The sequence below is a fragment of the Ceratotherium simum genome, chromosome 4, assembly GCF_057802395.1.
Source record: "Ceratotherium simum simum isolate JZ-2026a chromosome 4, ASM5780239v1, whole genome shotgun sequence".
Lineage (NCBI taxonomy): Eukaryota > Metazoa > Chordata > Mammalia > Perissodactyla > Rhinocerotidae > Ceratotherium > Ceratotherium simum.
Genome location: NC_141903.1, coordinates 40,627,930 through 40,639,817, shown reverse-complemented (window position 1 = coordinate 40,639,817; position 11,888 = coordinate 40,627,930). Strand labels below are relative to the sequence as shown.

Genomic DNA, 11,888 nt, shown 5'->3' with positions numbered 1-11,888 from the left:
TCGCCCCACGAAAGCTGCTCCTGACGCCCCAATTGTCCTCAGATCCCTGCCCTGCCGGCGAGATGACGTTCACGACAGCGGGGATTTCCGTAGCAGTGATACACGCCACTTCCGGCGGGCAGTGAGGGTCAGTGACGTGGCAGGCAAGGCGGAGCACAGTCCTTCGGGCCGGGACACCCGGAGCTGCCAGGTAACCTCTGGACAGCCCGGGGGGGAGAAGAGAGCGCACCGACAGCCGCGAACGCAAGCCCGGAGGCGGAAGTGCCACGTGTCCCCATCGCGCCTGCGCGGCCGGCGGCTGACAGGCACTTCCGGTCGGGGCCTCCCTCCTCTCTCCGCTGGGCAGCTGCCTCCCAGCCCGCCGTTCCCGGCCCCACCGGCTCGAATCCCAAGCCTCAGCTCTCAGGCCAGGCCGTGGCCGCCGGCGGGCTGGGGAGAATGCGGCGCAGAGCGTAGGGCTTGATGCGCTGCCCTCTCTCTTCCCCGCCTTCAGTCCTAAGTCGTTAGCCTCCTCCCTCCGCTTCTATCAGTCGTCTTTCAGCTCTTCGCTTGGCGCGGTCGCAGACCCGGACCAGCCCCTTCCAACCCCGATAAACACCGTCGTCATGTCCCAGCCGGGAGTACCGGCCTCCGGCGGCGTCCCAACCAGCCTCCAGGCCCAGAACGGGGCCGCCTCGGCCTCGGGGTCTCCCTACACCAACGGTAAGGCCGCCGGGGGGCGGCGGGAGGGCGCAGCCTGGGCCCGGGCTCGAGCTGACCTGTGGTTGCTGCCGCCTCCTGAGGCGACAGAGGATGAGAGGGTGACCTCCTGGCCGGGGTCAGGAGCCGGTGGTGGGCGACTGAGCCACGGAGACCGCGGCAGATATGCACCCGCAACCCCGGGCTGGTCTTAGTGTTTCATATTTATTTATTCATTGGTTCAGCAAGCAATTAATGAGCACTTGCTGTATGCAAAGCCCTGGGTGTACGTGGGTGAAAAATACAGATTCAGTCCATACCTCAAAACTCACAAGGGTCATAGCGTCTGTTTATGTGCCGTCCCCCTCCGCCCCACCTCACCCTTGTCTTCTAGAGAGCAGAGTTTGGGGTCTGATTCATTTCGATTCCGCAGGGCCTGCAGTGGGGTGGGAGTCGTATTCAGACATCTGAATTTGCGGAGATGAGTGAAGGATTGTGCTTTTGGGAGACGCCTTTAGGGCCTGCTCATCTTTCCCAGAACCTTCCCTGAATTGTACTTAAGCCACCTGTTCAGTTTTTCAGCTTTAGAGGAACCAAGTAGAGGGGAGGATCTCCTGTTTGATTCCAAAGGTCTTTACATCGCTTGGAAAGTGGTTAGACACAGCTCTGAACTTCTGACGAGAGTGTGCATGTGGCACTATATTTTGTCATTTGGTGTGAGACTGTCTTATAATTTTATACCTCTTCTACGATTCTTTAAATTGCTCTTTTTTTGATTTACTAAGCTTATTATAGTTGTTATAATAGAGAAAGATAGATTTTCTGCCAACAGCTTGCCGAGTTACCAATTTACCTATAAATCTTTGGTTCATGGAAACAAAACCAGTAGAATACTACTAAAATACTTAAATTGCCCAATAGATTCTAAGATTGCTGCCAAGTTAGAGAAAATACCGAATGACTAAAATAGCTAATTTACATTGTTTTTAGAGAAGACTACAGTTTTCTTTACAAAGAAGGCTCTAAAAGGCTTTTAAAAATGTCTGAGTAGGCAGGTATGTAGGCAAAAGCAAGAATAAGTGGGAGTAAGCACTGAAATGGTGTTAAGTTGAATCAATTGTTCCTTCTCAAGTTTATGGTAACAGATTATGTAAACTACATGTTATTCTGGGCTATTTAGTACCATTTACACTGAGGATGAAATCATTTTCAGACATGCACTTTAAGGTCAGAAAACTTAAGCAAGATGTCGTATGGTTATGGCTTTTTCTTACAATCTGTAAATTGCAATTTTACGTGAGCTTTAGATGGCAAATCCTGCAAATAAGCTTGTAAGCTTATATGTAAGTGTAGTTTTGATAATCTTGAAACGTTAAAGAAAAAAAAAGAAAAAAGAAAGAAAAAAAAGATAATCTTGAAATGTTAAAGGAATTTAACTACCGTAACATGCCCTATCGGAGATGTTGTCACTATGCTGGTTTGATCCAGTCCAACAGACATTTGTTGCACACCTTCTGAGTTCTGTCCTTGGGAATATAAGAGAGAATAAGAAAACAGTTCCCGTACACAGGTTGCCCAGAGCCAACTGAGGATTCAGTTAGGGAAGGAAATCATAGGACTGCAAGTACCTACCCTTTTTAAGATATAATTTTTTTTTTTTTTTAGATTTTATTTATTTTATTTTTCCCCCCAAAGCCCCAGTGGATAGTTGTATGTCGTAGCTGCACATCCTTCTAGTTGCTGTATGTGGGACTCGGCCTCAGGATGAACAGAGAAGTGGTGCCTCGATGCGCACCCGGGATCCGAACCCGGGCCACCAGCATCGCAGCGCACGCACTTAACCACCAAGCCACAGGGCTGGCCCCTAAGATATAATTTTGACAGTCTTTTTTGTGAGGAAGATTAGCCTTGAGCTAACCTCTGTTGCCAATCCTCCTCTTTTTGCTGAGGAAGATTGGCCCTGGGCTAACATCTGTGCTCATCTTCCTCTACTTTATAGGTGAGACGCCTGCCACAGCATGGCTTGATAAGTGGTGCATAGGTCTGCACCCAGGATCCCAACCTGTGAACCCCGGGCCGCCAAAGTGGAGCATGTGAACTCAACCATTATGCCACCGGGCTGGCGCCTTGACAATCTTTTTATAAGCCCCATTTTAAAAGTTTTTTATAGGAGTATTCTCAGTAAAATGGCTAATGTCCTATATTGGGTTCCTTTATTGTTCATCCCACTAATAATAAAGAGATTAGGGATGTGGTGGAGAATTGGAGGGGAGGGTATTTCTCTAGAAGGTGAAAAAAAAGTTAAATGCTAGAATCTAGTTTTTCTGGTTAACTCTTTCAAGGCAGTTATTGCTGCTTAAATGTTCTGTTGAATGCTCTTAAGCTTTAGATTTAATGTAGCTTGCTTAAATTACATTTCAGCTGGATCTTCAGATATTTTTTAGGTTACAATCAAAAGACCAAATAGTTACCTTTTTCATTTTTCTATACCTTGCTTTCACATTGTGTGGTGTCCTTATATTACAGAATTCCTCACATACCAAGACACTTCTTTCTCTGGTAGATTGTTACGTTGCATTACAATCTAAAGGTTGTCTAGACAGATTTTTCTAAGCCTGTGTAAATTTGTGTACACATAATTCCTTTGCAAAAATTGATAGTGAAACTGCAAGACTACTTAAACTGTCAGATCTTCATCTGATTACCATGTAATAAGGCTAAAGGCAACTCATGACTCCCACTTTTAATTAGCTGCTTTATTGAGTATTTGAAACAATTTGCCAAGGCAGTTAGAAACTGCAGTTTCAGTAATTTTATTATTTTTTTTTAGAGTGTTTTTTTAAAAATTTTATTTATTTATTTTTCCCCCAAAGCCCCAGTAGATAGTTGTATGTCATAGCTGCACATCCTTCTAGTTGCTGTATGTGGGACGAGGCCTCAGCATGGCCGGAGAAGCGGTGCGTTGGTGTGCGCCCAGGATCTGAACCCGGGCCGCCGGCAGCGGAGCATGCGCACTTAACCGCTAAGCCACGGGGCCGGCCCTCAATAATTTTATTTTTTGTAATATTTATGTAATACTCACTTTTTCCCATACAGATTAAGGGTGGGAAGGATTTTCTCCACTCTCTCTCCCACCCAGATTCTCCTGTTATATTGTAATTTTATAAAATAGTGTCTGTCTCTCCTCTAGACTGTGAATCCTATGAGGCCAAGAATATCTGCTTTTGCACATCATCCTCTCTCCATCTCCCCACATGGTGTCTAGCACATTTTAGGAGTTACCAGTTTTATTGAATGAAAGTTTTAGAACTGGGTATTTTGCAATTTAGGTCACTAAACATGTATTAACTTATTCGTTATGAGGTTAGAGCTTATGTCCAACTTCTTTTTTTTCTGCTGAATTTTCCTGTGGATTTTTGCACAATATTATCAGCTAAAACACAATAGAATATGTGGAAAGTTTTTTGGTCATCAGTTTAAATGCTAGACTTGTGCTCATATCTCTTTTAGACATGACAGAAATGAGATCTCTTTTAGTTTCACAATGATGTAAACCATGTTTATGATTGTGTATTTAATAAAGAAAGTCTTTAGTCATGATCAAAGCATGCTGTGAATAAAATTGGCATGTGGTCTCTAACACTGATTGTTGTGGTTGAGTTCCCTTTAATGTTTTCAGTGGAGGCAGTAACTTTGGACCCCCATGAGACTCTTTGCATACCTCTGTTAGAGTTGACCACATTGAGCTTCTTGCTTGTCTTTGCTGATAGCTTGGGAGCTTCTGAAAGACAGAAATTGTAACAATAAGAACTAATATTTATTGTTTGCTTTTTTTTTTTTTAATAAAGGGATTTATTTATTTATTTATTTAGTGAGGAAGATTAGCCCTGAGCTAACATCTGTTGCCAATCCTCCTCTTTTTGCTGAGGAAGACTGGCCCTGGGCTAACATCTGTGCCCAAGTGTTCCTCTACTTTGTATGTGGGATGCCTGGCACAGCATGGCTTGACAAGTGGCGCGTCGGTCCTCCCCTGGGATCCAAACCTGCAAACCCCAGGCCACCGCAGTGGAGCACACCAACTTAACCGCTACACCACCGGGCCAGCCCCTTAACATTTATTATTTATTTACTCTATGCCCAGTCACTGAGCTAGGTTGCATTATCCATCATCTTATTTAATCCTCCCAACAGCACTATAAGATAAGAACTGTTATGTTTACTGAGAAGGAAATTGAGATGAGTGGTCAAGCAGCTAGCTCAATGTCACACAGCTAATTTAGATTGTGGAACCTAGATTTAAACGTAGGCAGTCTTACTTAACCACTGTTACTCAATTTATCTGGTTGTTATCTCTGAATTCTAGGACGTAGCACCTTGAGTTAGCGTGTGAATCAAGATCAGAACCTTCTCTTTGTTTTCTTTCTTTCTTTCTTTTTTTTTGCTGAGGAAGACCGGCTCTGAGCTAACATCTATTGCCAATCCTCCTCCTTTTTTTTTTTCCCCAAAGCCCCAGTAGTTAGTTGTATGTCATAGTTGCACGTCCTTCTAGTTGCCGTATGTGGGATCTGGCCTCAGCATGGCCCGACAAGCGGTGCGTCGGTGCGCGCCTGGGATCCGAACCCGGGCCACCAGTAGCGGAGCGCGCGCACTTAACCACTAAGCCACGGGGCTGGCCCTCTTTGTTTTCTTAATGTAGGTGGATAGATATAATTGCAGTAAATATTTGCTGATATTTTTTGAAACTGCCACCTAGCTTATTTTCCGTGGGATTATAATTAATACATGACCTGACCCTAACTTTTGTTAGTATTTAGGCCATTTCTTTGCTGTTTCAACATCACATTTCATAAATTTCTTTTAGATCCTGAAATTGCCTCTACCTCTACTTTGATTCATAGCATTTGCTTTTCCCCTTCCATTACTTTGTTTAAAGCCCTTGTTTTTGGTGACTGACCCACAAGTTGTACTCACGCAGTGGCATGCATCCGTTTGTTGTACTTATAGTTACAATTGGTTAACTCTTTAAGTGATCAGAGTGGTTTTTTTTTTTTCACTTTTTTTTTGCTGAGGAAGATTCGCCCTGAGCTAACATCTGTGCCAGTCTTGATCTGTTTTGTATGTGGGTTGCCACCACAGCATGAATGCCAACAAGTGGTGTAGGTAGGTCCACTGAAGTGGAGAGTGCTGAACTCAACCACTAGGCCATGGGGCTGGCCCTTAGAGTGTATTTTGATGTGTGGGGTGAGGTGTTAAATCAAATTTTTTCTTCCAAATAGCTAACTTGTCCTTCAACCCTGTTGTATTTAAAAGCACCTACACAGAAAGAAGGAACTTTTCAAGGTTTAAGGAACACATTGCTGTCTAAAATGTGATGTTTTTGAATACTTGACTACTTTTCTGTGACTTTTATTTATACTTTCATGTAAGACACCATAATTAATAGAACCATATTCTGGAGAGCCTTGAAGTAATTTAAATTGGTCATTCAATTGGATTCTTGTATGATAGGTGGAAAGTGTAAACTGTCCCTGGCAAATATATACTTACTGAATGGATTAACAAATGAATCACTTAAGAATGCAAAGATCTTAAGTCTTCATCTTACTTGGAATTTTGGGGAAACCGTTCTGGGAGACATCTTTTTCTCTTACAATTAAATTTATGTAAAAGGGCTAGTTTGTTTAGTATGTTTTTGTGACTGTTAGTAGACTTTCCTGAAGAAACTTATAAAGTTATAACATTTTATGTTATATTCTTTGGGTTAGTATATCAGAAGAATCTTTTAATTTTTACATGTTAGATTTCATGAAGAGGATTAATATATATCAATCATTTTGACACATCAGTGGTTTCTAAAGTTCATAAAGTTTGTTCTGTGAAGTACATGGGAATCACCAGTACGTGAAATTTTTACTAATGCAGGTTATGGAATCCCATTGAGTCCTAAGAAATAGAAATTTTACGAGGTAGAACTTAGGATCTCTTTGATTCTTTTTTTGTGTGTGTGTGAGGAAGATCAGCCCTGAGCTAACATCTGTTGCCAATCCTGCTCTTTTTGCTGAGGAAGATTGGCCCTGGGCTAACATCCGTGCCCATCTTCCTGGCTAACATCTGTGTCCATCTTCCTCTACTTTATATGGGACACCACCACAGCATGGCTTGACAAGCGATGCATTGGTCTGTGCCTAGGATCCGAACCTGCGAACCCTCAGGCCGCCACATCAGAGCACAAGAACTCAACTGCTATGCCACCGGGCCGGCTCCAAGGATCTCTCTGATTCTGATGCTGTTGATTGGATGATTGAGAAGCAATCATCTGCATTTATTTTAATCTCTTGTTTGCTTCTTTGCTTCTCTACCCTTTCTTTTTTTTTTGTGAGGGAGATCAGCCCTGAGCTAACATCCATGCCAACATCCATGCCAATCCTCCCCTTTTTGCTGAGGAAGACTGGCCCTAAGCTAACATCTGTGCCCATCTTCCTCCACTTTATATGGGACGCCGCCACAGCATGGCTTGACAAGCGGTGCATTGGTGCACGACCGGGATTCCAACCTGCGAACCCTGGACCGCCGAGGTGGAGTGCACGCACTTAACCGCTACGTCACCAGGCCAGCCCCTGTTCCTTAAATGTTGATATTCCTCAGTGTTCTGACCTGGTTCTCTTCTTTTTCTTTCTTTCTTTTTTTCTTAAATAACAATAAATGTTTTATTTCACATAAATAAATTACATATTTATCTGTGCTGGCTCTCTTCTTTTCTTAGTCTATGCATACTCTTTGGATGATATCATGAATTCCCATGGTATCAAATATCGTACATATGCCGGTGTCTCCCAGAGTTATATGATAAGCCGAAACTCATCACTTTGGCTGCAGATAGATGTCTTTTCGGGGGAGGGGCGGTAATGCAACTTTCACATTTTATTGTACTTTATTAAATTTTACCATTAAACGGCTTTAAGTATATGCTGGTCTTATGACCAGATATTTGAAATGTAAAGATAACTGGATGGATGGCTTTAAGAATGTGCCATATTAAACATAGAATTTATTAAACAGTTAGAAAATCTAGTGGTGTTAAAACTCTACACATTTATACATTTTAGTGGTACAAGTAAATGATATAGGGGCAGGAAGACATTATGTAAAACTTTGGGTTATAATTGGAGGAAAAGCCTGTTCAGGACTTAACTGAGGTCCTTGGTTGCTGACAGAATCTCCCCTGGACTGAAAAAAAATCTCCATTAGTCAGAAGAAACAGTAGCAACAGGATAGACTAAGAAATTGGCTCATGTCAATTCAGATGGTGGGGGCTGGCCAGTCTGATGAGGACAGGGCTGGCTGGAGGCTGGAAATCCAGTTGGATGTTGCAGCTCAAGTCCGAGATCTGTAGATTAAAAAGATTGGAAACAGTCAAGGCAGAATGTTAGTGCATCTCTCCAAGACCCTAGTTTTCCAATCTCCTAGGATGCTTTCCTCAAATGCGGGAATAGATGTCTTTCTATTAGACAGCTCCACTTGGGTTTCTTGATGGCACCAGAAAGTATGTTTAAAATAATTCTTCAGGGCCGGCCCTGTGGCTTGGTGGTTAAGTGCGCGCGCTGCGATGCTGGTGACCCGGGTTCGGATCCCGGGTGCGCATCGAGGCACCACTTCTCCGTTCATCCTGAGGCCGAGTCCCACATACAACAACTAGAAGGATGTGCAGCTACGACACACAACTATCCACTGGGGCTTTGGGAAAAATAAAATAAATAAAATCTTAAAAAAAAAAAAAAAATAATTCTTCAGTCCCTCTTCCATTTGCTATTCCTTGCCTTCCCCAATTCTTTTCTCCTCCTGTCTCGGTGAATGGCACTGCCATCCACTGAGTGGCTCAGATCAGAATCCTGGGAGTCATCCTTGATTCCTTCCTCTAGTCAATTCCACATTAGTTTATATATTCAATTCCCATATTCAGTTCCACATCAAATCCTATCAGTTGTATTTCCTCAGTTGTTTTTTTTTATTTTAAGTGATTTGTAGGTGCTAAATATTTCTTTGCAATCCCAATGTTAAACTATTTTTTTGTGAAATGTGTATATAAACACAAAACTAGGTATGAACTCTATATGTTTATAGCTGTTGTACCATTGTAAAACCAAAACAAATTGAAATAAAAACATCTATAAAAGCGGTATAATTCAAACTTAAAACATTAAATAATGTGATGGATTATGTTTGGCTGCAGCCAAAGTTCATTAGATTGTTTTAATTTTAAACATGTTGGAACATCATTTGGGTGATTATCATGGTCACTATTTTTCCTTTTTAAAGATGAAATTGTTTTAAATTGTTGGGGAAGAAAAACTTCTCCTCTTCTCTTTTAGTTTTAGTGTTTGGGGGCCTGTGAATTAAACTGGCAAAAAACAGATTAGCAAGGGAAAAAACAAAATTTACTCATGTAGTATGAGAGTTCACAAAAAAATGTGACTTAAGGAGGCAGATAGAATTTGGGACCTATGTACTATCTTAATAGGGGAAGGGGAGGGAGAAAAGGGCACTTATGGGAAAACAAGTTATTTTTAGGAAAGATAAATGGGCTAGTAGAATAGATGGGAGATTTGATAGTTTTGTGACAATGTATGTTTAAGTGTGGTGTGAGACTTCTCATTTCAGGTGATAAGAGTCAGTCTTCTCTGGTTGCTCCTGGGGAGGAAATTTATGACAATTGAATTCTTTTGAGGTCTTTAGGAGGCTTTGCTTTTAGGCAGATAAGAGATTTCAGGAATACCCTCTGGTCAAAATAATTTTTCTGCCACAGTGTATCTGGACCCCTTCACAATCCCTGATACATTATTTTGACAGACTACTTAATTTATTAATGACTTCAGAATAAAAAAATTAAAATCCATTTAGTGAAAATTTCACTACGGGCCGGCCCTGTGGCTTGGTGGTTAAGTGCGTGCGTTGCGATGCTGGTGGCCCGGGTTCGGATCCCGGGTGCGCATCGAGGCACCACTTCTCCGTCCATCCTGAGGCCGAGTCCCACATACAGCAACTAGAAGGATGTGCAGCTATGACATACAACTATCTACTGGGGCTGTGGGGGGAAAAAATAAAATAAATAAAATCTTTAAAAAAAAAAAAAATTTCACTACATATTTACTGCTACATTTCTAATGAACTATGGCAAATTGGTACATATGAAAATAAGATTTTCATGTTATAGTTACTCACAGTGGATCTATGATAGTGACTACTACAAAGCAGGTTCTTTTGTATTTGTCTTTCTACCATGTGGTCTTATGACTGCATATTCTTTATTGATCAACTGTAAAACTTTTGCTTATTTTGTGCATTTTGATGATATTTGGCTTTCACTTGGCTACATTTGGCTTGAAGTCCTCTTGAGCCTATTAGCCTCTGATAAACAGTAAATAAAAATAGGAAATTGGACCATGAAATTTTCTGGCAATACTAGGCTGTGAGATGTCTGTTTTTATCCATATGACCCAAAATATGCTTATAAATTGACTTTTTACAAATGATTTCATTGATTCAGACACCTCTCTATTTGCACTGCTGCTATTTGGTCAGTCTTTTCTTGCCTGGATTACTACTGTAGACTCCTTCCAGTTTCTAATCTCTCCTCCAATCCCCAAGAGGTTACGTATATGCAAATTTATAGTGTCTCACTGGGAGCCTTTCAAAGGCTTTCTGTTGCCCCTAGGCTCAAATCCAGCCGCCTTAAAGTTGTAGTCCTAAACTCCTGCTTCGCTTTAGACACTTGACTCAGGCACTTGACTTTTGTTCTGCCATACTGAACTTTTTCCAGAATGCCCTTTCATGACCACAAGCAATTGCACATGTTGTTCCCTTTCTGGAAACACTCTTGACACTCTTTTTTCTGGGGCTGACTCCTGTTCTCTTAAGATATCAGTTTAAGCTTCCCTTCCTCAGGAAACCGCCTTTGCTACCTTTCTGCCTTCAGTTTAGCCCAAGTGCTGCTTCCACAGTGCTCTCTTAGTGTCCTGGGTTTCCACTATCACATTTATACCGAACCTGTTAATCTCAAGTTCATGTGCCCCATGCGCAGTAAGCCAATTACTGAGACACATCCGGTGCTTGGAGATGGAGAAGATGCTTGGAGATGGAGAAAAGTTATTTGAATTGGCCAAGATGAGAAGGCGGGAGGATAGGTTGTCTCCAATCTGCCTTAACAGGAGAAGAAAGCAGGGGATTTTATAGAGCTAAGGGGCTTCGCAGGAGGAGTTCGGTGTTTCTTTCACTCCAGATAAGCCCTTGGGCAATCTGACTTCTGGTTGTCAAAGGCTGCTGGGGGTGGTTATCTGGTGATCCTTGAAGGCATTCTTTTTCTTCTGTAAAACAAGATGATAAATCTTTGTGACCCTTGAGTCACTCCTCAGGTTAAACAAGAAAACAGCAAATTGACAAGATTAATTTCTTTTTCATCTATGTCTGTGTTAGGAACAAGGTGGAAAGATAATCTTATTGAATATTTACAGTAACCCTCAGGTGCCTGGCTTCAACATCACTCTCTGTTCTTACCTCGTTATTTGTCTTCCCAACTGGACTGTGAGCTGCTTGAGGGCAGGGATGAAGTGGACCTTACTCACCTTTGTGAGTAATCAGAAGATATTTAGTAAAATGTGTCTTTTCAATCAGGGAATGAGTAGAATGTTCTTAACCATTTGGAATAAAATGAATAATTAGTCTAAATTTAGGATCAATCTTTAACTAAATGAAAGGCTACAAAAAAAAGATTAGTTCACGTGAAATCAGTTGGTTTACTGGTAACAGAATTATCAGTGAGTGCTGCAGTGTTAAGGACACAAATACGTGTTTCTTAGATGATGACAGTAGCAAACATTTATTGAGTACTAACTATGTGAGAAACACCATTATAAATGTTTCACATAAATCTCATTCTCACACTGTATTAGTTTCCTATTGCTGCTGATACCGAACCAAGTGGGCTCGCCTCCTGGTGAGTTAAATAAGACTCTACATCAGTGGAAGTTATCTCACAAAGTAAAGTGTATTTGCAGCAAATGGGCCATCAGGAATCATTTCCAAAGTCATGGCATCCCTGAACAAAGAGAAGCAAGACCTTTTATTTTGGTGGGGAATGAATATTCAAGAGAGAGAGGCAGGTACAGTGCAGATTATGGTAATAAGGATTAATCTCCTTCTGAAGAGATCTTTGC

At 41.8% G+C, this 11,888-nt stretch overlaps 1 protein-coding gene across 1 annotated transcript in view; it reads left to right on the top strand.

Annotated features, from left to right (window-relative positions):
• The first annotated feature begins 294 nt into the window (after nucleotides 1-294).
• Nucleotides 295-11,888, top strand: part of SEC24A (SEC24 homolog A, COPII component) — a 70,719-nt gene continuing 59,125 nt past the window's right edge. The window contains exon 1 of the mRNA XM_004420188.3: nucleotides 295-702. Coding sequence (XP_004420245.1) covers nucleotides 606-702 — 97 coding nt within the window. The 5' untranslated portion in view covers nucleotides 295-605. The remainder of the gene's footprint in view (nucleotides 703-11,888) is intronic.